This window comes from Filicampus tigris, chromosome 22 (assembly GCF_054856515.1).
Source record: "Filicampus tigris isolate MCC_2025a chromosome 22, RoL_Ftig_1.0, whole genome shotgun sequence".
NCBI lineage: Eukaryota > Metazoa > Chordata > Actinopteri > Syngnathiformes > Syngnathidae > Filicampus > Filicampus tigris.
The window spans coordinates 1892962-1917362 of NC_141238.1; the positions used below are offsets into that span (position 1 = coordinate 1892962).

The 24401-nt window shown below is 44.8% G+C and overlaps 4 protein-coding genes across 5 annotated transcripts in view; 1 reads left to right on the plus strand and 3 right to left on the minus strand.

The window, feature by feature from the left end:
• The window catches only part of magi2a (membrane associated guanylate kinase, WW and PDZ domain containing 2a), a 51352-nt gene extending 46862 nt beyond the window's left edge, over nucleotides 1-4490 (minus strand). The window contains 1 exon segment of the mRNA XM_086021955.1: nucleotides 3671-4490. Coding sequence (XP_085878081.1) covers nucleotides 3671-3974 — 304 coding nt within the window. The 5' untranslated portion in view covers nucleotides 3975-4490.
• Nucleotides 4491-9230: 4740 nt separating this feature from the next.
• On the minus strand, nucleotides 9231-18355 carry gnai1 (guanine nucleotide binding protein (G protein), alpha inhibiting activity polypeptide 1). Its single transcript, XM_086021802.1, has 9 exons — nucleotides 15706-18355; nucleotides 13685-13727; nucleotides 12888-13029; nucleotides 12642-12799; nucleotides 11471-11599; nucleotides 11037-11166; nucleotides 10803-10956; nucleotides 10292-10527; nucleotides 9231-9875 (listed from the first exon to the last, which is right to left on the minus strand). The coding sequence occupies exons 1-8, from the start codon at nucleotides 15821-15823 to the stop codon at nucleotides 10337-10339; spliced, it is 1065 nt and encodes a 354-aa protein (XP_085877928.1). The 5' UTR covers nucleotides 15824-18355; the 3' UTR covers nucleotides 9231-9875; nucleotides 10292-10336.
• On the plus strand, nucleotides 16756-22233 carry cd36 (CD36 molecule (CD36 blood group)). Its single transcript, XM_086021800.1, has 12 exons — nucleotides 16756-18145; nucleotides 18320-18480; nucleotides 18554-18698; nucleotides 19538-19693; nucleotides 19957-20048; nucleotides 20120-20169; nucleotides 20242-20311; nucleotides 20375-20562; nucleotides 20627-20745; nucleotides 21214-21287; nucleotides 21379-21433; nucleotides 21506-22233. Exons 1-12 carry the CDS (start codon nucleotides 18020-18022, stop codon nucleotides 21680-21682), a joined length of 1413 nt encoding a protein of 470 aa, XP_085877926.1. The 5' UTR covers nucleotides 16756-18019; the 3' UTR covers nucleotides 21683-22233.
• sema3c (sema domain, immunoglobulin domain (Ig), short basic domain, secreted, (semaphorin) 3C) overlaps nucleotides 21970-24401 on the minus strand; it is a 29335-nt gene continuing 26903 nt past the window's right edge. For both annotated transcript variants that reach the window (XM_086021795.1, XM_086021796.1), the window contains one exon: nucleotides 21970-24036. In XM_086021795.1, the coding sequence (XP_085877921.1) occupies nucleotides 23605-24036 (432 nt within the window). In that variant the 3' untranslated portion in view covers nucleotides 21970-23604. The remainder of the gene's footprint in view (nucleotides 24037-24401) is intronic.

Sequence of the window (24401 nt, forward strand, 5' to 3'; positions counted from 1 at the left end):
TCAGGTTATATTCACTGTGCCAAATTGTTTGTGCATTTACATTTCGTAACAAGAAAGAGCAATAAAGTAAAAAAAAAAAAAAATGAATAAAAAACTGCTCAGGGGGCGGCCATTTTGTCACTTCTGTCGACTGAAAATGACATCGCAACTGCTCAGGGGGCGGCCATTTTGTCACTTCTGTCGACTGAAAATGACATCAGAACTGCTCAGGGGGCGGCCATTTTCTCACTTCTGTCGACTGAAAATGACATCACAACTGCTCAGGGGGCGGCCATTTTGTCACTTCTTTCGACTGAAAATGACATCCCAACTACTCGGGGCTCAGGTAATGACTAAGTGGGTATTGAATGGGTTGGTCATGTCGTTTTTTTTGGTTTGTTTGTTTTTCTTGTATTTCCCTGCATGTTTAACATCGTGTCCCCGCACACCGCTTGTGTGCATGTAGTCGAGAAAAGCTTTTGTGAGTCTGTGACTTGACAGACAAGCAAAGTGGTGTAAAGCGGAGCAGCTGTGAATGAAAATGCACTGTTTTGCTCCCCCGGTGGCAGCAGCAGCACAAACTTTGCATTCGGCAAGCGTGGAGCTACATTTTCTTGTTTACAAGCTGCCTTTTGTCCCTCTTCTCTTCATTTGGACGGAGCTGGAACTCCTTAATTGATTTAAGCTCACGGGAAACTGCAAGGCGGAATGCCAAAACCCCAAACGTGATTGTTGCTTTTCCTCCTCCCGGCAAGGTCGCGGCCGGGAAACAAGACGACCGATGAACGACACTTTCATTCTGACGCGTCGACCGCTCAGCTAGAATCGATGCCATCATTCCGCCGTGTTTCACCACCACACAAATGAGGCAACAAAGGGAGGCGCTGACAAAAAAACACGACGATGAGACGGAAGGTGACTTTTGCCGCCTTGCGCCCGGCCGTCGAGTGTTTATTAATGATTTTACAGCCCACAGCGGCCTCTTGATGAATCTACTTATCTTAGCGGGGGGAGGATGGGTTGACTCGGCTCGGAATAGATCATTCTTGTACGTCCCGAAACTTTTCTGCGAGGCCATCTGGAGGCCACGGGACAAACAATCAGTCAGTTTTTCTCGTGGACGTTTGGGGGATGTCGAGAATAAACAACGCACGCTGTGACGAATGGAAAATTGAGCCAAGACAATGGATGCCGACAAGGACACCTTTTTTCAAGTCAACAAGGAAGATTGAATGTGTGCTGCTGCCACCTGAGGAAGGAGGTGGTATTGCGCTTAGGTTTGGACAATTTTTTTTTTTCTTTGTAAATGTTCTCCTACTTGTGGAGATGAATGGACAAATTCAGATATGTTGTCATAAAATAAGTTAACTTGTATTTCATAAAATTCCTCCATTACTTATATACTTGTATTATTTTTTTATTATTAAAGGTTTTTGATCATAAAATTATTTTTGAGTATTCTCACTTTTCTCACTCTAATTTTGACTGTGGTATCTTTTTGGGGAGTTTTTTGGGAGGGGTCAAATTTAGATTCTTGTAAAAAAAAAAACATCTTTAAAATGACGACTTTTCTGACATTTATTGTGAATATATTTTTGTCAAACTATTCCTCCTAACTGTGAGGCTGGAATGGGAAGTGTGTGTGTGGGGGGGAGGGGGGGAGGGGGTTGTGGGGGGGTCATCGCCATGTGAATTGTGTTAAGGCTCATTAAATCCAAACAGACTGTCTGGAGATGAGTCATCATTAGCTGCTGGCACACGGCGTTCATCTGAGACATTCATGAGTGCAAGCTTCAAGGAATGAAGCACAGGCAGAAAAGAAAAGTCATCTTTGATGGAATTCCGTCTCGCCACTTGTGTGTCAGGCGTGCCCTTGAAATTGTGTGTGTGGGAGGGTTCAGGTTGGACCTCATGAGTGGCACAGGCCAGCATTGGTTTGTCAAGTCTCGTACTGCTACTTGATGCCCACGCAATATACATACTACAATTGTTAACTATGTTAATTAATGGTCTGACTCCAGCGCAAGCATGCAGATGACGGAATGTCCACCCCTTTGCTATTATCGCGTGTGATGGCGGCGCAGTCCAACTGGCAGCGCGACGCCCTCCCGGGAACAACTTAAAGAGCTCGGATGCCATCAGACGGCGCTTGACGACGCCCACAATGCACGCTGGCATCGGGAAGCGGAAAAGGTAGAAGGCCTCTGGAGAACGGCAAAAGATCGCAACGAAGCTTAGCGACCGATGACAATGGCCGCTTTCATGCTGGAAAAACAGAGGCATCAACAAAATGGGCGAGACAGGACAAATAAACGCTTCCGTTGAAGGATTGAAGGAGTCACAGACGCAATATGGTGGGAGGAAGTCTTATATGGGTATATGGGTCTATAACCAATTGATGATAGATGCATCCATATCAACTTTCACACAATTCTGTCCTCATAAAACGCATTACGTAATTGTGGGTCCACCTGCATCTTGGCTAATAAAACACTTGACAAGCGTGTGACTCAACTATCATGAGAGTGTGAAAGAATGCCAAAGCGTCATCAAGAAGGAGCTGACAATAACAATTCTGTGAAATAAACAGAAAGCATGTGTTACCTCTGCCAATAGGTTTGGTTGCATCAATATTAAGGGTACATTTTGCCACGCTTGCAATACAAAATTAGAAAAAGAATTCGGAACAGTTCTAAACATTTTTGTGCCTGATAAAATGGCTGGTACACTGACGTTAAACAATAAAATTACACGCTTAAGTATCTACTTCACTAACCAAACCAAATAAAAGTAATTAAAAAAAAGATTTCAGCAACAGCAACTAACAAAAACAGCAACACCTTAGTCGATACGACTTACTACAAGTTATTTAAATAGTTGCACGTTTGTTTTGAGTAACAATAGCGCCACAAATTTAAAAAAGAAACATAATCAAGTTGGCTTCGCACCTTGTTTGCAATGATAATTTATTTTCTAACAGCTTTAAATGCAACACGATCCCTTCACTGACACACCTTAGAATCCGCACGTAGCATGACAAATAACATCTAAAACCGTCTTTTATCACCAACAAGCTTTAAAAAAACAGCAAATCTCCAGTATGAAACACGCAAAGCATATCTTTTGAACAATGGCGCTGCTGGCACACTTTCAAAGAGGAAGCTAATTAGAAACACGCTTGAGTTAGCTACTCATCTTGTGTCACACATTTAAGTGACGGTGATGGTTTATTTTCTGTCTGTCTTGAACGCAACATGCCCCTTTCACTGAACGACGGGATTAAAAAGCATATATTTGCACAAACATAAACACTCCTCGGTAGATAAGACTTCAAACAACTCGATTAAAGATCTTTATGTTCCTTTTCATTTTTGATGAAGCTACTTTGAAAAACGATCGAATACGCTACTTAACTTGCTTCACACATTTAAGTAGCAATTGTTTATTTTCTGACTGTTCCGAACGCAACACGCCCCCTTCACGGACCGAGTTTAGCATCAGCGCCTAGCATCACAAAACGCATCTAAACGTTTGAACCACAAAAAAAAACCCCAAATAAAAACAGCAACACTTGAGTAGACAAGACTTTAAACAACTTTTTAAAAATAGTTTTAAGCTCTTTTCAAGTAAAAACAGCAACGTCGGAAACACTTTTTCACGAAGAAGATAACGTAATGAGTTGTCCACTCACCTTGTTTGACACACTTGAGTCTTACGGGTTCCTTGCTGTGCCTCAGCACCGCCATCACGTCCCGGCTGGTGAGCCCGGCCACCGGCGTGTCGTTAACCTCCAGTAGCAGCTCACCGGGCTGGAGGCTACCGCTGAGGAACGACCCTCCACCCGGGGGGAGCTCACCCACGAGCGGGAAGTGTCCGTGCTCCGCGCCGCCCCTCACTTCCAGCGCAGCCAGTTGCCCCTCCGCGTCACGGCCAAGGACACTTTCGTGCACTTTGTTGCTCCAATGGTTGGTCCTCCGTTTCAGGCTCCTGGACATGGCTCACGTCGAGGCGGCGGGGGAGAGTTCCGCTGTACTTTGAGGGTCCCCCACCCCCCCGGGGATGGATCACTGCTGTCCGTTACTTGGTTCCATGTCCTCAGCTCCATGCAGAAGCAGCTGGATCGCTCGGCTCGTGATGCATTCACGGGTCTCAACTTGTGGTGCGTTTAGGTACTCTGTCCCTGGTAGGAGTTTATACGATTTAAAATCCGAGCATAGTTGGATTTTTAAAAAGTGACAGCGTTAGCTAAATGTTTTAACGTTGTCTTTGTAGTTACATTCAGCTTTTCCAATAGCAAATTTCATGACAACCACATACAATGTGTTCAAATGAAATTAAACTTGTTTAGTAAAGTTACTCAAGTTAACTCCTTTAGTTGTACACGACGTCTTCATCCAGAAGTGTTCAATCGGGATAGTATGCATAATATTTTATTTTAAGAGTTGTCCTGAGTTGACAGCTCATCTATTTTTTGAACGAAGTTACGCCACTCGCTCGTTCCGCGTGAGTATGCTGCGCGCATGCGTATTTGGGTTAGCTACTTCTTCGTTGGTTTAAGAGGCAGAATTGCGTCGTTTCCACAGACATGGTAACCAAGAGGGTTATTTACAAAAATAAATTCTCAAAGTGCTCCACTTTTAAATGATCCAAATGGTTAACCTTTTACAGCACATCGAAGTAAACTAGAAAAGTAAGTTATTGTGAGGACATGACTTTTTTTTGCGACTTCCTCCAAAGAATTATCACGCCATCTGCATTTTATTACAAAGATACATCACTGTAATGTCGTTATTCGCCGTCGCAGCATTATCATGGTTTCGTTTAATGATTGGACGCAATAAATCACGCGTTCTTCCATAACACTATAAAAGGTGAGAACATCTTACCTTAGATAAGGTAAGGTAATGTCTGCTCATTGCCGTATTCCAAAAATGAGGGCAGCAGAGAGGGGACTAGTGTTTGGACAGAGGGCAGGAATTCCGGAGGCGGTGTTTGAAGAGGGGCAGGAATGCGTGTGAAAACACTCCTTGGCCACTTCATTAGGTACCCCTGCTCAGTCTTTCCCGGCCGTTTTGTTGACACTGGCGTGTCCGCACCTGCAACGGGTCCCGCAGCCTCGGATGGACGCGCCCGTGGACTTCGTGTCATGTGCATTTATTTGAAAATTCCCGCTTGATTCGATAACATCTGTTTGGTCGATTTGCTGACGCGGGAAGGGATCCAGTGATGACGCGAACTGCTTTGCGTTTACACTGCAAGTACATTTGAAGCAGGATCCACTTCTCGTTCTGGTCTGAGCGGGCGAATTGATTGAGTTCGACCAGGCTTCCGGATGATGTTTTTGATGTCCGTGAGTGCTATGCGTCGCCGTGGAAACAAATGGACGGAGGCGCGCACAGAATATGTTTTTATTGCCTCGCGTCCTTGCTTCCTCTTTCACCTTGTCGCTCATTCACTGCATATCCGTTTTTGCCACACTGGACAAGCAACAACTCTGTCGACCTTGTAGGGAGCGCATGGATTCCATTCATTCTTATATTATTTATTCCAAAACAAATTAAAAATCCACGTCAGGAGTTCATACAGACACGTGGGGTCCGTACACGTTACAATCCAAAGAATCCATGCATTCACTAATTGTCACTTACAAGATTTTGTTCAAAACAAATTAACAAGATGTTGCAGGGAGCGTATGCAGCTATGTGGCGTGCAGACACGCAATACTCTTAAAAAATATATGTTTGTTAATTATTAAAGTGCTCAGTGATTTTTCCAACAATAAGGAGACTGTGAACACTGTTAAGCATGTATGTTAAAGAGGAGCTTAAAACGGGCAGAAATGACCTTAAAATGTGCAGGAGTCACAATTTGTTTGGAAAGCGATCGATCTTCCCGCCTTGCATGATGATTTGGCGTTTAAGTTGAAGGACAGGCCCTCCGAGACGGCGAAATTTCATTTCCTCCTCCTCCTCATCACGTCGTTTGTCACAAATGGCCATAAAAGAGCAAAATCATCGCCGGGAGACGCCCTTGTTTCTCTCGCGCCGCTGACACTCGCTGATATTTCATGCTGATTAAGTTTGCGCTATCGCACCCCTCCCCCATTGTCGCCCCCCCCCCCCGCCCCCCCACACACTTGATGCTGCCATAAATCTGCATCACTTTCCATTCATCAGCGAATGAGCGGACGCGAGGTGAGCCAGGCGCTTTTCCCGCTTGTTAATCTAAATAAATATTTCTGCCTTTGCAATCAATGCAAATGAGAACAAGTCCCGCCGCGTTGAGAAAAAGGGAATTAAATTCTGATTAATTATGTCACATCCACAATTCTATGCACACAAAATGTTCCACTGTCAAGATTACTGATTATGATTCATTTATTTAAACAATTATTTTGTTTGAAAGTAGTCAGTCAGTAAAATAGTTGCACCATCGAACAAACGGCATTTGTAAAATAATAATAATCATAATAATTTAAAAACAGTTTCCAAAGTTTGTCTTCGGAACCTGCATGCAATGCCGCCCTCCTTTGGCGAGATGACGCCATAGCAGTTTAGACACGCCTTATCATTATGGCCACGTAAATTGAATAGTAAACAAATAAAATTGAAAAACGATTAGGTATGATGAATAACATATAAATACAATAAATTAAATGATATTTGTTAACGGGCTTCCATGAGAAATGACACACTTAACGCCATTCAAAGCGACGAGAATTAAAAACTTTTGTTTTATTTATTTTAAACAGAGTTGTCTAGAAATATTCCTTTCAAACAAAATACTTTTTAAACGTTACGAATCAGTAAAAGCACTTACATAATACATGAGGGCACGAGTTGAGTAAGTAGAAAAAGAATAATTTAGTTGGCAGCCCTCCACGCATGCGCAGCACGACACAGCGGTAACGGCTCATACGCATGCGTAGAGTGCTTCTGCGCGGAATGCGTTTCTAAGGCAACGCCGGTCCCATTTACGTCATATTCCAGCGGGCGTAGCTACTTTAAATAGCCATCAGTCGTTGAAAAGAGCAAAGCCATTTGTGGCGTTCAGGTTAAAAAACGCTACAGGGTGCTATACGGGTCCAAAAGGTAAATAATTATAAGGTCCTAAAAGGTAAATAATAATCAGGATAGAATTGCTGCACACGGCTGACGAAGTACACGCGCCGTGTCGCGCGTGTCCACTAGATGGCACCAAACACACTCAAACGGAAAAATAGGTTCAATTTTCCACAGTTGTTTTAAGAAATCAGACTAAATCAGCAGTGTCGGATTGTAGCACATTTTGGCACCCTTCTTTGGAGTGCGGAACTGGACTGAAACCTGACCGCTTGTGCGGTTAAATTTGCATAATGCAGCCACTTCCTGTTTCTCTTTCAGCTCACATATCCTCATTAGCATATTAAGCGTGCTAAAACAAAACAAAAAATAGGGACACCAGGCTACAGGTGGTCGCCTCGTGTTCCAGAAGCCGCGCAGCAGGAACATATTTGTCACCCAAAGAAGGAACAAAACAAGGCAACGCGGATGCGTCAGTCTGGTTATGATTCACCCGCAGCGTGAGCGGTACATTTGTGACCATTTTAGCCCACACATTTCCCCCTCGAGCCCGTTTCATTATTTGGGGTCCGGACTGGTCGCCGGAATGTTAAGAGTGTCAAAAACGCATGCTATAATTCGCACTGGCTGGACTTTTGTCCCGAGAACAATGCCGGAGCTCAGTCTGGATTTGAGGTTTTATTAAAGCGGGATTAAGGGCCGACGCGCTCGGGAATCAAACGCACGACGCGGGATGAAGTGATTTGCACTTCAACGATTTTCTTCTCTTTCTGACCGCTATCGGAGGTCAGAAAAGTCAAATTTGCCAGCTGGGGCGGACGCGTTAAAGAATAACAGAGAAATATCTCGTCAAAGGCTTAATATGCCTTGCTGCCCTCAGTTTCCATTTTTACACAGCACTCAATTTTCTCGCGACTCTCAGACAAAATGTTGCCGTATTTTGTTAGCTTGGAACACAGCCAATCACAGAAAATCGACAGGATCAATTCCTGACGCGTTTCCATGTGAAGCAGCGTTAAAAAAAATGTTCTGCTGCTATTTTTAACAACTTCATCCCCTCGGCTATGAGGGAATATATCTCTGTCGCCATCTCTCCTCCATCCCTCTTCTTCACTCCCTGTTGCCATGGTGCTATGCATCAATGACATCACAGCCACTATGTATGTGTGCGCGCAAGGGGGGAGTGGGAATTTGAGCGCAAAAAAAAAAGGCACCCCAAAAAAAAAAAAAAAACAGCGTGACGAAACGTCGCCTGACGCATTTTTGTCACGTGATACGACGTCATCACACCGTTGTTATCGTCGGCGTTTCAATTCAAGTCACTGAGGTGTAGGCTGCCCTCGGTTTTTCGGTCCTATCGGATGAAACAGGGACCATCCTGGCCTTTCCATTCCAGAAGGTCTTCGATAATGCAATACAAATCCCGCAGGTTATTTGGTTCCAAGTTCCTTATAAGTCACTGGGTCAGGGTCAAAGCCTTCTGTCAAGTTGTCCTGCGGTCCAAGGCCACGTGTCTCTGGATGTCAAATTGAAAATAGAAGGCACTTATGAGATAACAGCAGATGGCTTTTAAACGAGTCCAGGCCGCCTGCCTGGAAGCCTGGCTTGTGATGTCTGCGCCCTTGGGAAAAATGTGAGCCCGGCGTCCCACAGGGCTCCTGCGGCTGCAGCCAGTGCTGATAAGATTTTTTTTTTTTTTTTTCCTTTTTCTCCCTGCGCCCCGGAGAATGCGACGACCCGAGAGGAGACGGTCAACAGAAAAGCACACCGCCACCAAAATAAAGACACCATTGTTGTACTTGTTGACACAAAATGGAGGCCGCATGATTTACCTGAAATCCACGTCCGGGAAGTCCTTTGAGCCTCAACTGGAAGCAGAAGCCTCGAGCGTCAACATTTCCATTTAATCACGCCATGAAGACACCGTAACTCATTTGTACTACTCGGAAATGGATCCGAGACCTCACTTATCACCACCATCTTGAATTGAACAGCCTTTCAAAAAAAACTAAACAATCAGTAATGTCCTTTGGCATCAAAGATTGATTTAAAAATGAGAGTGGCAGGACCTCTAAATTGTGCGGGGTTCTTCTAGGGTCAATATGGTCCAAACTCATCAATGTCATGTTATAAAAGCACCATGTGATAGTTGCCATGAGTTGGAATGACATCACCAGGTCGCTTGCAAAATGTTTTCCAACTTTTTTTTTTTTTTTATTATCAAAATAAGGGAAATGAGTCTGCAAAGGTTCAGTGATGTACAGTCCCCCCCCCCCCGTCGTGGGGAAAAAGTCATGCCGAGCTAGCGTGGCAGAACCTCTGCCATCTTGCGTGCTCGCCCGTCCCGGGGGGGAAATAAACCCAAAGAGCTGCGCTCCCGATCCACGCAAAAAAAAAAAAAAAACTGTAAAATATACAAGAAAATGTGCCACGCCCCCAATGGAGATGAATTTTTTTTTTTTCTTTTTTACAGTGTTTAAAAAGCAAAACCCCAGAATCGAAATTAATGTAACAATGTCGCAGGCGGGGGGGGAATGAGGGGGGGCTACATGTCGGACGCCATTTTCCGACATAAAGTTGAAGCCTTTCCTCGACCGCATCTTTCAATCCCCCCCCCCCCCCAAAAAAAAAAGTAAAAGTTAAAGTCCGCCAACGATACAAACATCCGACATAAAATGCCACGAGACAAAAAGATAAATAAAAAAAAGCTGTTAGACGTAGCGTTACTGTACAGTGCGGGAAGGTGGGGTGCTGGGCATATGAGGGGGGGGGGATGGGGGGGTCCTCGGAAAGCAGTTTTCCCGTTCCGTTGGCCTTCCTCCACAGAGGAAAAACCTGAGGGCAAAAACAAACACAAAAAGACAAAAAAAATATAAAGTTGGGCAACTACAAATTTACATAACCAAATAAAATTGTGATATGTAAACCTAATACACAATATTAAACATTAGCAATTACGATTCACAATAAAATGCAAAAGCAACCTGATGAAAATGATGTCAGAAAATGAGTAGTCATGATATTTCAAAGAAAAGAATTCTCTTTTTTTCCCGAGTCTAAAATTGGACTATTGCAAGAAAATGTCACACGTCAGAATATTCCCAAATCATTACAAGAAAAAAGGTCCAATTGATGGAAATTTTTCTCCCTGTTAAATCCGCAAGCTCTTCTTTACCAACTGAAATTGGCATCCGGGTGTTGCCTTTAATTGTGCATTTACGGGTTACCGCGGCAACGCGTCGTCGACTCACCGCCGCGACTCAGCAAGACGAAAAACGCGAAGGCGGCGGCGCGCCTCAGAAGAGGCCGCAGTCTTTCAGGTTGTTCTTGATGATGACGTCGGTGACGGCGTCGAAGACGAACTGCACGTTCTTGGTGTCGGTGGCGCACGTGAAGTGCGTGTAGATCTCCTTGGTGTCCTTGCGCTTGTTCAGGTCCTCAAACTGACACTGGATGTAGGCCGCCGCCTCCTCGTACGTGTTGGAGCCTGCGGTCCAAAGGCGCAAGCCGTTTTGACGAGACAACTATCTAGGGAACTACTAAAAATCCTTCAATATTAAACTCATATAAGACCATTTTAACTCACTCACTGCCATTGACTAATTGACACGTCTTTGCACAGTCCAGCCATTCAATCCCAGGAATTTATTTAGACATTTTTTTCAAATTGTTTCCAACTTTACGGTAAAAGGGAGTTTGAAAATGTCTGGTAGTTGAATGAGTTAATTGTCGTTCTTTTCCTGGTGAGCGAGTGGGACCGACCTGCGTACTCCGGGTAGCAGATGGTGAGCGGACTCTTCTTGATCTTCTCCTCAAACAGGTCCTTTTTGTTGAGGAAGAGGATGATGGACGTGTCGGTGAACCACTTGTTGTTGCAGATGCTGTCGAACAGTTTCATGCTCTCGTGCATTCGGTTCTGAAGGGCATGTCCAAACGTGAGTTTTTTTTTTTTTTTTTTTTAATTCTAAGAGCGTACGTCAGGCGCGAGCCACGTACCATCTCCTCGTCCTCGGCCAGCACCAGGTCGTAGTCGCTGAGCGCCACGCAGAAGATGATGGCCGTCACGCCCTCGAAGCAGTGAATCCACTTTTTGCGCTCCGACCGCTGGCCGCCCACGTCGAACATCCTGGAAGGAAGACAAAGACGAATCATCAAAAACAAAGAGAGGCCAAAGCAACAGGGGGTTACTCAAGGTCAAGGCTTGACATTGAATGAAACAACACAAACCTTTCAATATACTTTTTAAAAATATATTATTCAAAAATAAGACATATGTTTTTGGGCATTTTATGTAGCTTGTATTGAAAAAAAAAAAATGAAAGGCAGATTTTTTTATCTTAAAATAAAACAAATTATATTCTTTATTTTCTAAGCCACATGATTGCGGATATTGAAATATTTGAGATTGTCCCGCCAAGCGCGTGACCAACTTGAAGTGGAGGTCTTTGAAGGTGAAGTGCGTCTCCACGATGCCGGTGGTCTTGACGCGGGTGCGCAGCACGTCCTGCTGCGTGGGGATGTACGCGCCCTGCGAGATGCGCTCCAGGTCGTTCAGGTAGCTGCCGGCACACGCACACACTTTGCTTTAGGCGCACGCTAGCCGAGACAACTCGCAACACATCAGCATCAATTCCAGGTGGAGACACAGGTGAAGTACATATTTATACAAGAAAAATCTTTTAAAAATATGTACCGGTAGATATTTGTGCACAATTTATGACGATATCTTTTATTTTTATAGCATTATTTCTTTCCTATTTTGTACTGGTGTCACAAAAAAAGAAACTACACATACACGTATACACACGTATGTATATTTTATTTTTGTGCTTTTTATGATGATGCCTAGCCAATTTTTTTTTTGTGATACCACCAAAATGGGACATTTTGCTTTTTTATTTTTTTTTTATTTGACATATTTAATGTTTTGTTGTTTTTTGCAAAACCATGGAAATTTAAATGGTCTTTTATTTCAGGTTTTTTGTGAAACCGCCAAAATGTTTTTTTGAATTTGACATTTTATATTTTACAATGCCACCAAAATAAAACTTATTTTGAAACATATTTTTTTTTTCATTTATTAAAATAAAACGTTTTTTTTTGTATAAAAATAAGATTTAAAAACATTTTATTCAAACAAAATCAAAACAACACGTTTGTATTATATTCCTGCTTTGCCAGATTTTCACGGTCTTTTTTTGGCATCTTTCTGTGGCATAAACGACCGTGTCCGCCTAACGACGTCAATGTTGATTGCGCAACAATGGCGCTAATAAGTGCTGTAAAACGGCGACAACGAAAGCGCGCACACAAGTTGCGCTTTGTTGTGAAAAGGCGCTTGCGCAACAGCCAAGTAACTCCATGCACACTTGAGCGCGCTTGGCTTGCGCAACGTGGCCTGAAGAAATTCCGTCACGTAGATCAGAAAGGCGCGTTTGTCCCAAAGTGATCGCAGACATCCGCCACCTCGAATGACATTAGCATCCGCTTGTTAAAAAAATGGGCTTGGGGCCGCCTTTCTTGAAATGTCCACATTTTGCGCCCTTTATTTTGCTGTAATATTTAGCTGAATGAACTTGGGAGCGGCTTCGCGAGCCTTACTATGCGGCCGAGTCGTTGAGCTGGTACTCCCGCGAGCGTCCGAAGCAGGCCTGGACGCCGGCGTCCCGCCACAGCCGCTTGATGACGCCGGCCAGCTCCGCCGTCATGAAGCCCTCCTCGGCGGAGCCGGCCAGCACGAAGAGCTGCCGCGCGTCGTCCTGCGGGGGCGGGGGGAATGACAAGGGTTTGTTGGCTTTGCGGGCGTCCGTCTGCGAGAGAAATGAAAGCGGCGCTAACGCCACTCACGGCTCTGGCGGCGTCGCCAAAGTCGATCTTGAGGCGGCCCATGGCTCTGATGATGGCGATGATGGACTGGATGGTGTTGCTGTAGACCACCGCCTTGTACTGCTTGCACTCCTCTTCCGAGTAGCCCGCCTCGTGGATGATCCTAATCGTGGTAGAGTAAAAAAAAAAAGTATTATTCCTTGAACCAGAAAAGTGTTAAATGTCCCCCTCTCCTTGAAATCATATATATATATATATATATATATATATATATATATATATATATATATATTTTTTTTTTTTAAATTTTTTCTGTATATATGTCGTTTAATTTGTTAATCGTTGTGTTTATTAATGTTCTCCTGGATGTAAATCTTTGGATTAAATTTGTGAATATAAGAGATTTTGATATTTATGTACGCGGGCGCATCTTTTTAATCCAGTTAAACATTTGTTCATACGGACATTCAAAAATAATTCTATTGACATATTTAAATATTTGCACACGTTCAACCAGACACTCCAAAGTTAATTCATATTATCGACATTTATCTGGAGGCTTAAATGTTTTTTTTCTTACATTTATATGATACGTCATCCTTTTATTGATATATTTGGGTAAACTTAAATATTTATACAGTCATCTCGATATTCAATTTTGCATTTTGTATACTGTACATTTCTCAAGATACTTGAATGTCATTTTCATTCTGAACCCATTTGACGTTGACGTGATAAAAAGTCAGTGAAACATCTGCATTTTGAAATATGTAACATGCAGGATAGGGCGCGTGTGTGCTGGTGCGAAATGGACTCACTTCATCTGCTTGACGATGGTGCTCTTGCCCGACTCGCCGGCACCTGCGGAAAAGGCGCCACACGCCACAGCTTTATTACACCTTCAATAATTCATCAGGCTCGCTTTCGCTCTGGCTCGTCCACGACGACGGCGGCGGCGGCGGCGGCAACCCGCAACGGGAGGCTCGGTCGGAGGCGGCGCCGGCGAAGCGGCTCGGGTGACGTTGGGAGGATTTAAGACGCCGCTAGTTGGGAGCAAACAAAGCGTTTGCCGTGTTGCTTGGCGGCCAGCAAACACGATTTCACAGCTCGCATGCAAACAAAGAGGACAAAGTCGACCTCAGCGCCTCATCTCAAAAACAAACAACATGGCCGTGTTGCTGTCAAGACTTGCTTCGTGTCACTAATTCATTTTTGTATGAACATTGTCATGATTACATAGCTGATATTATGACTTTGTAAAAACTGCATTTTTAATGGTAATTTTCTGGCTTTATTTAGTCAAATATTCGCGTTATTAACAAACAGCACCTCTGCTGGTCAAGACCGGGTACTGCCGCACAATTCACCACAGGCGTAATGGACGAACCAAACCAGCTATATCAGTTCAAACTTGGCAAAGGAAATGACAGCCAAGTTGGAATCTTAAATGCACTGCTTCGTATTTGACAACGGGGGAAATTTGATGCCCAATTATTTGCTGTGGTTTGAAATCAAAGTTGTGTGAAATGCTTTGGATATCATATCAATCGGTTGCTGTTGAGCCAATTTAACGAAGAAAATGGGGGTCAAATACAAGGATGAGAGCACTCAACTCAAATGTTTGCCTGAAGCTTTTTACATTTTTAATGCGTCGCTTCTCCCGTAACTTTTTTTTTTTTTTTGGGGCTATCTCTTGGCCTCACCTCACACAGGCAGGTAGTAACCCGAAGAGGGCCGCCGGCGTTACCTGGTTACGCGTTGGACGGGCTCCGCGGCCTGGCAGCTATCGAGCTATTGTAACTAAAGTAGCTGTGGTGCAAATTCCCAGCAAACAAAACAAAGATTTCCACGTGAACACATTTTCCTACTTTTGCCACGAACTTGAACTGACACGCCGGGGCAAGTTGCATCTGCCCCCCCGGCAGCTAAGGAATGCACTAGAATATGTACACCCGTTGCCCTAAAACTAAAAGAATGCCTTTTTAACAATGATTTATTCCCTGCCACTTTTTTGATTTAACATAACGTCATAATCGCATGGTGTCCTTGAGTGTTATGATAATTCGTATTGATCTTGGACTCAATGATGTCCTGGTGACCCACATAGTGCAAGTGTGTGTATGTCAACATTTGCCCGAGCATGGAAAAGTTCCTCACCTCTGGTCTCTGTTTACAAGCAAACAGTGTTGCCTTTGTGTGTACATAATGCGTGTGTGAATGGAGGGGGGTGTGGGGGGGGATCATAAGGACGTCATATAAAAATCATAAGAACATCATGTTATTTAATCATGCCACAATGTGGATGTGCGGGTTTTAAGTGGACAGTCAATTCAGAGAATTGTTTTTAGCGTGAACTTGGCAGGAGATAGAGCCTTGTGAAGGGAAGGAACCTATTGTAATCAGAGCTATTAATGTTTTGGGTGTTTTATTTTTTCGAAATGACTCATGTTGGCGGAGTGAGCCGACTTTTGTGAGGGCATTTAAAGCCCACAAATTAGGTCTTTTCTTAGGTCATTAAGATTCAATTCACGTCGACTAATGTTGAATTCATGATGAAAAACGAACAAAATGATGGACTTGAACTGCGTTTTAGGAAGTGTTTTTACTCGAAGTTAGTTTTTTTTTTTTTACTAGAAATGCTGCGTTCACGGACCAAAGTTAGCAGTGGAAGTAGGCGGTGAGACAGCACAAAAGTAACCGAAAAAAGGCACTCGCCGCGGACGTTCAAGCTGGGCGTCGACCACCACGACCACAAGTCACCCTCCGCCCTGTGGCTAGCAAGCGCCCCCATCCCAAAGCACATCCACACCACACCGCCCCGCCCTGCCCCGCCCCTTACCGAGCAGCAGCAGCTTGACCTCCCGGGCCGCCTTCTCGCCGTCGTCCCTCAGGTTCCTGTCGATCATTTTGCTCCGCTCCACCGCCGCCTTGTCCTCGGTGCTCAGCGTGCAGCCCATCCTCGACCGGCTAAAATGTCTTCACTCAACCCACATGAAATGGTTAAAATGTTCTCCCCCTGCCAGCTAACACACGCCCATTAAAAAAAGCGAGAGAAAAATCGCGATGTCTTCGAGGCGGAAGATGGACCTTTCTAGCAAAGGAGGGCGTTCGTACCGCCGAGGTGCAGGGCAGGTCGTATCCGAGATGGGAGCCAATTTGACGGGTTTATAAAATGGTCGGTGGTGCCTCTCACGCCCGCTGGTGCTCCGCGCGCTCCATCCTCTGCGGCCGCAGCAGTTGAAATGCGTGCTGGAGGAGGAGCCGCCAATGCACAGCTACGAGCCCGGTGCCAAACCGACACGGCAAACCTCCGACTTCCTTCTTCAGAATAAAACATACAGACTGCGCACCATTCCGTTTTTTTACGCGTTGTAAAACCGAATCATTTATCATTCAATGTTATTATTGAGCCAGGAATATTTTAATTGATTTTCACAATGTTTTTTTCAAACTATAAGGTTCAAGAGATAAGCGCGTAAATTTACTGAGCTTTTATTTTGAAGCAGGACGCTTCAACGTGACGGAAAAAGATTTAAACCTGTTAACCTGTAACTTTACACATACACAATTAACACTAGTCATAGAATAATAATTAATAAAAATAATAAACATCCGTTTTATATTGCAAATTATACACACTAAAATTTTTATTAGGTTGATCGATGAGAAGGGTATTTGTTGTACTTAAAAGTATGAAAAAAAAGAGCACGTTGTAATATTCTATTTCGACATTACAATACTATTGCACAACACAGATGCACATATTTTATCATGGATGTGCATTAATACAATATGGAATATATACAGTACAGCACTGCACATGTTCCCATGGGAACAAAGCCTGCAAGCAGTGACAGTGACAGACTCCGTCCCCCCTGCCTGCTCATTCATCCGTACATTAGTCATTGTTTGTGGTTTAAATAATTCAGCCGCTGGGACAAAGTCAAGCGCAAGCCTTCACAGTCAACAGAATGTACAAAGGTTGTTTTCTTTCTTTTTTTTTGTGGCTGCGTCGTCTTGTGACAATCTGCTAAAAAAGTAAGATGTCAGGCCATGTCACGCAAAGAGGAGCGTAGGATTCGATTACAGCGTTACACACAAAACCACATCCAGTTTCGGGTCACTTAACTGGTTAGTGTGCGTACACTAGATTGGCAGCATTAACTTTGGAGTTAATATTTCTATTAAAACAATGCGTTGAAAGGAACATGCACTATATAAATATCTGTTAGTCAACCATTTCCTAGAAAACGCAACCATTTTTGCAACACTGCCTGCAAAATTATTTAATAAAAAAAAAAAAGAAAGCCCGTGTCACTAGTCACCACAAAATTGGACACGCGCCTATCATAACAGGACCCACGAAAAAATTCAAGGCACGTACCCAAAATAGGACGGTAAAATGTCTATTTTGTTTCATTAAAATTATTTCATTTATTAATAGACACTTTAAAGCAGCCACCATTTGGGACACATTTTTTAGTAAATAAAACAACATGATAGTGAAGGTATACTAACAGACCGGTTCTCCCAGAACAAGTGAAAGTGGGCCGAGGAAAAAAAGAAGAAAAGCCAGTGTCCAAGCAGCGACTGACGCTGCCCTCCAGTGGTTAAAAGAGAGCGTGCATTTGTCACATTCTGGCATGAACCACATCCAAATCAAAATTTGACGTCACGTTTTGGAGCTAATCAAACTGCACTTGCAGATAAGCCACAAGCTGACAAACATTACACAGATACGCTCCATGAGATAAAAAAAAAACTGAAATTGACGTGGGTGGATTGGATTTTTTTTTTTTTATGTTCCCGGTTTTCAGCAAGTGTTTCCACAAACGGAACAAAAGCATCAAAGCGGGAGGGACTAATGAGGATTTGAAGGAGATAGACGCGTGGAATGTTTCGTCAATCCTGCACGTGAGTTGTTGAAGCCTTTGCTTGGGAACTGCTTTTCAACCTTTCGACCGGCTATCACTTGCTCAGATAGTGTCGACTGATACCTGCCTGAAGATTAACCCTGGCTGGCCGTATATAAGCGTTGTTACGTGGAAGTTGAGCACCTTCTACCTGGCATCGTCTGACGCTGAAGCCTGCGCTAAGCGGCGCATACAAAAGACAGAGACCGCGCAAAGACGGTCGGGTACATACGGAGAGAGATGGGCTGCTGCTGTAACAGGAGGTGCGGGCTCATCACCGGAGCCGTCATCGGGGCGGCGGTGGCCCTGCTGGGGGGCATCCTGATCCCGGTGGGGAACATTCTCATCGAGGAAACCGTCTTACAGGTACGTGGCGCCACGCCGAGCTCAAGGTGAAATCGATCCGGCGGCGGGGAGTTGATTGATGTTTCGGCAAGTGTGGTGACAAAAAAAAACAAACAACAACAAAAAAAAAAAAAACGTTGTCGACCATCTGTGAGTCAGTCTGGTTAAAAATAGTCTTGTCTGCCGGGGATCAAGGAAGCCGTGATAGCACCCGGAACGCCGGCGTACGAGAACTGGCTGTCACCGGGCGGAGCGGTCTACAGACAGTTCTGGTTCTTCAACGTGCAGAACGCCAGGGAGGTGGTGGAGGAAGGCGCCGTTCCGGCCGTCGTGGAGAAAGGACCTTACACCTACTTGTAAGGTTTGACTCGCCAATCCTAGTCGCTCTTAATCTTGATCTCGTTTGCACTGACGACAAAACTCTCTCAGGACCAGATACTTACCCAAAACGCACGTCACCTTGAACCCCAACAACACCGTCTCCTACCTGCTTCCGCTGGGTGCCATCTTTGAGCCGTCCCTGTCGGTGGGTCCGGAAGAGGACATCATCACCTCCCTGAACTTGGCAGTGGCGGTGAGTGAGAGCCGCGCAGCTGTGCTGCGATGGATCACCCCCCGGTGCATCGACGAGTCAGCCTTGCAGAGGCCAAATCCAACACGATTAATCATTCCCATCCCGCGTTGAGGCCGGACGTAAGCAGAATAATCAGCCTCAATTTTACCCCGAGCACAAATCATCCCTATTTGACCGAGGCAAACCCTAACCCGAATTATCCTATTATCCAATTAGATGCTGACCTAAGCCTAATCATCCCTCCACCTTAACCAAAACAATCGCCGCTTATCTTTAAGAGGCTAACCAAAGCGAGTTAATCATTCCTATCGGGCAGAAAGTCTCTCTCACACACACACGCACGAGTAATCCCGCCAATCCCAAACCAAATCCTCCTTAGAAGGGTAACCTAACCAAAACCTGATTAATCATCCCTCTTCTGGATAGGGCTTTAACCTAACCAGATGAATCCCGCCTATTGCTTATAAAAGATAGCATAGCATCCCCCTTTACTCGAAGCAAATAAATCAAATACTGTCTAGATTGTAACGCTGACCTGAAAAATCGTCCACAAATAATCCTCCCCATCCCTTGATTTGAACCCTAGCCAAAGTTAGGAAGGGACTGACCGGCGGGCTAAACGCTAACAAAAAGTGCTGGTGCATCGCGGCGTCATGGAACGTTGCATAACCTTTGGCAGTCGACAATATTGATAAGAGTTTTAACTTGGGAGTGTCAGCATGGACGATGCTAATCTGTTGCTAAACAGATCATAACGCTTATAAATAATGCTCTTATCTCCCCCGTGCACATCGAAAAGCAAAATGTGAACATGTTTGTTGGTGGCGTGTGCGTGTCAGGGGGCGTATTCCAAGATTCCAAACGCGCTGCATCCCCTACTGGAGAAAATGATCAAGGGCAGCAACTCGTCGTTGTTCCAGCACCGCAGCGTCGGGGAGCTGCTGTGGGGCTACAAAGACCCCATGTTGAGAGCCACCATGGGCCTTTTCGCAAACGTGAGTCACACGACACTAGAACTGTTGTCTTTGAATTTTGTCTAATCGCGTTACAAAGTTAATATTGTTTAATATTTCTTGATTTTTTCTGCTAATATTTTCTAAACGTTTGTGCGTTCTAATATTTGATATAAAAACGATTTTTTTTTGTAAATATTCCTCCTCATATTTTAGTTTTGTGTATTCCCTTGCCCCCAGCAATCCCTGACGTATTCCTTGACTCTTTTTTGCCGATGACATGAAATCTTCACCTCCTCCCCCAGTACAACGACACCTTTGACGGCCACTACACCGTCTACACCGGCAAGGGCGACATCAACAAAGTGGGTATGATCGACAAGTGGCGAGGAACCAGGTGAGCCTGGGCAAAATCGACAAGACGGCGATAACGGTCTTTAAGGAGCTTCCTTGTTCTCTTCGTTTTAGGAGCCTGCCCTTCTGGGACGACAAGTACTGCAACATGATTAACGGGACAGGTGGGAGTCTCCGCGTGAAAAATCGGTTTTGTCAGCGTTCTCACTCAACTCCCTTTTATCTCCCTTTCCCAGATGGTTCGAACTTTGCTCCCTTTGTGGATGCGACCAAGCCCATCTTCTTCTTTTCCTCGGACATCTGCAGGTGATTTAAGTCCCCCTGCAACCATCTCAACGGCCACTAGAGGTCACCCTGTGTGCTCCGCAGGTCGGTGTCGGCCAGCTTTGAGTATTCCATGAACCTGAAGGAGATCCCGGTTTACCGCTATGGACTGCTGCCGTCTACCTTGGCCTCGCCGGTGGACAACCCCGACAACCACTGCTACTGCCGGGATCCCAAGACCACCAAGAACTGCACCATGGCAGGAGTACTGGACATCAGTTCCTGTCAAGATGGTCAGTCGGGAAAATGGATCCCTTTCTTGAGCCCGGTTCTCATCCGTCTGGTTTTTCTTCGCAGGACAGCCCATCTACATCTCCTTGCCACACTTCCTTCACGGTAGTCCATCCCTGCATAAGGCGATAAAGGGGCTCAACCCGAGCGAGGAGCACCACAAGACCTATCTGGATGTGGAACCTGTAAGACTTTTACTTGCATCCCCATCCACATTTAACCCTTAAAGTTCACATTGACCATGAAAACGGATTCTTTCCAGAATCAGCAGTCCATGAGAAAGTTTTTTTCGCCCAGTTTAGAAATCTGCTAATGGGTTGAAAATACGAACGACCGAAATCTTTGGCTCCAGTTGATATTTAAGTATGGATGGTTTGGACCCACTGAAACCCAAGTCCCTCCCTCCAGTGACATGCTCTTGAACCTCTAAAGATTGAGTAGCCTCTTACACAACGCCAGTCAAAGCGAAGGCGACCCGCAAACTCGGTCTCATGCTGGATATTGAAGTTCGGTTAGGCTCGGATAAACAAATGCCTGTTATGTCCGTGATGTGTGGAAAACCCCGTTTGGAAGGCGCAACCGATTTGTACCTTTCACAGGGCGCAAAGGCTACTGTTTGGGGTAAAAGTGTACCTTGTGTCTCTTTCGACCAGATAACAGGAATTACCCTCGGGTTTGCCAAGAGAATCCAGGTGAACATGATGTACGGACCCTCCAAGGTCATCACGTAAGTCACATTTTTGTACGTTTGCATCCCTCATTATACGGCCGTTCTTGTCGTGGCTATCACTTACTAGCGATGCTCTGCTTGTGCGCAGGGTATTGAAGAAAATCAATGAAACCGTGATTTTCCCTCTGGTCTGGATGAATGAGGTAATACCTCCGCTGCCCTCGCACGCACCCTTTAGGGCTTTTGTCCGAACGCTTGCGACGTTTTGGTTCCAGACGGCGCAACTGGACGAGGAGTCTGCCAGTCTGCTCAAGGAGGAGCTGGTGGACCGGATCAAGATGCTGGACGTGATCCAGAAGGTCCTGCTGGGCTCAGGCTTGGCCGTCTTCGCCCTCTGTCTCATCTTGTACACCGCCGTGAGGTGCAACGGTGACAAGTCGGAAACCGTCTGATGCTGCTCTTTTGATAAGAACTTATTATTTTTCATGTCCCCCGTCCCTTTGATATTCATACTGTGATTTTTGTAAAGGTTCAAACTTGACTGCAAGTCATGTCACTTTAATTCAAACAATCAGGGATTCAGGGCCTTCTTTAAGTGCAATCCGCTAAGCTTTTTCAAGGCTACACGATGTGCGACGTGCTAATTCTGCTGATCTGTGTTTATATGCTTCGTGGCTTCAAAGGAATAAAAGCAGAAGTATCGCTTCGCTCCCTTTTACCATAAATCACTATGCCGTGGTTAAGAGCAGGATGTGGGTTTATTGAAAAGAAAAAAAAAAAAAAAAAAGATTTCTTTGACTCGCCCTGTGTGAATTACGTGACAGAATGCCGATTCAGCACAGTGTCAGACGCCAGATTGATGGCCACGCTGCGACGTGACCAGAAAGAAACAAAAGTGAATTCATATTCAAATGCAAGACTTTTATACTGTACATCAACACTGACAAATGCCACTCAGGAAACTGAAGCTAGTTAAGCTAGCTTAGATAGCATCAAACAAACACCAGCAGGCATGTTAGCCTACACGACATGACTACAAATAAAAGTCATCATTGAGAGTGTGTGAAAAGGCCTAAAATAATTAAATGTAAACTGTGCGGTTTTGTTGCCCGATGCTAACATCTGTTAGCCACCGCAAAGCTAACAGAATCAAATCTTCGGTGGAATCTTGATTCATAAACATGTGAACGAATTTAAGACACGTTACAGTGACGTTAGCATGTTAGCATAGTTTCTAATCTCACAGTAAGGCAATCTCATCTAAGCATTTATTCAGCTCCACGAATAAATAAAAAGGATTGCTTACGTCTGGCTTGAGAGGCCACGTCCTTATCGACATAAATTGATCTGCAAAAAAAAAAAAACATTCAAATCAAGTCTCTGCCAATTGCAGATACAGTCGTATTTACACAGAGGAAGCGCATATTCACATTAAATAAGATAATGTCATCTTTATCTACATGACGTATTCACAACCCGGCGGACATTTTCCGGTTTTGTGTGGATGAGCACACTTGAGAAGCGTGTGCTACCTCAGCGGCTCTCAAACTGGGGTCCTCGGACCACCTGGGAGCCTGCAAAATAATTTGCAATAATTAATTACAGGAAGTCCTCTCATATTAAAAAAAAAAAAAAAGTCAATACCTGGTAATTTGAAAAGTCAATACCTGGTAATTTGGTAATTTTTTTTGAGTGTACTTTAAAAGAATGCAGTTACATATTTTTCTATTTTTCTTTTTTTTAAATAAAGGTGTTTTTTAGCCCCAGAATAATTTTGAAATTGGTAAAATACAACTCTTTCCTCAAACTTTATTTTTATGATTATGAGGGGCTCCTATGACAAATTAAATTCATTTTAATATCATAATATGATGACTTTATCTTGTTTATCTTTTATATCTGGCTATATTCTCCTTACATTACAACTATTTTGGTTAAAAAAAATAATAAATCCGATTTTTTTTTTTTTAAACAACATTTCAACTTCTCCATTTGTGTGACATTCAGGGCTACCCGTGGTAGTTTCACACTGCTCGGTGGACCCGAAAAGTTTGAGAACCCCCGCTCCACCTTGTGTGCAAGTCGGTACATTACAATCTATGAGCATGCGTCACAGAAATAAATATTTGCCAATTTTCATCTGGGTTGCTAGGCAGACTTGAAAATGCTGATTTGGCACCATTTTTCCCCCCAAAGAGTCAAGCATGCATCCATCTTCTTCCGCCTTGTTAATCCCTTCAAGAGTGTCCCCTTTTATCCCGGCATGGCAAAAAAAGGACCCACGCCGATTGTTGCTCTTGTGTTTTGCCGTTGGAGCCTCAAGTGGCACGGCTGGCGCTCCGGCTGCTTCCTGGCCGGGCCGTCTGTCGTTCCCTCACTCCTCCGGAAGATGATTGCGCCTGTTGCGGCTCTTCCTGCGATCCAGCAGGGGCTTGAGCTTGGCCAAGTCCCCCCTGAGAGGCCCCGGTGGCGGGTGCGAAACGCTCTTCTGCTGCTCCTGGAGCTCCTTCCTTTCCTTCCTCTCCTTGCAGTACTGCTGCACGGCCAGACTCTCGGCCGGGCTGAACGCTTCCAGCAGCGCTTTGGGGTGCGCCGCCGCCGCCGCCGACCAGGGCCACGCCGAGCGCCCCCTTTCGGTCAGCGCTCCGGCGGCGGCGGCGCTCAGCACCCGCAGGCGGATCTTGGCTACGGTGCGCTTGAAGCCGTTCTCGGTGGTCAGGCAATAGTAGAGGCCCTGGTCGGAGGGCTGGGCCGAGCGGATGAGCAGGCCGTGCTCCGTGGACAGCACGCGCTCGCTCAGCTTCACCTGAGGTTCACGCGGAGAGCCGGGAAAGAACAAAGTCGGCCTTTAAGGTTGGTCAGGAAATGCACGGCAACGGGCAGCTTCCACATTTTCACATGCATGGGCAGAGCAGGAAGGTGGTGCAAGAGGGGCAGCGTGAGATTAAAAATCGAACAGCCATCTGGTACAGTAATTACAACACTTGTTGTTTGTTTGAAAATATTTGCTAAACTTTAAAAAGCAATGTTTCTACGGGGTGTACCATCTCCCCATGGTTTATTATCATGTTTTTTCCCCTAAAATAAAAACAATTTGGACTCAAAAACAAATTTTGGCTGCGTGAGATTAAACGTGCCATGTCATTTTATACACAAGGCTAAAAAGTGTGT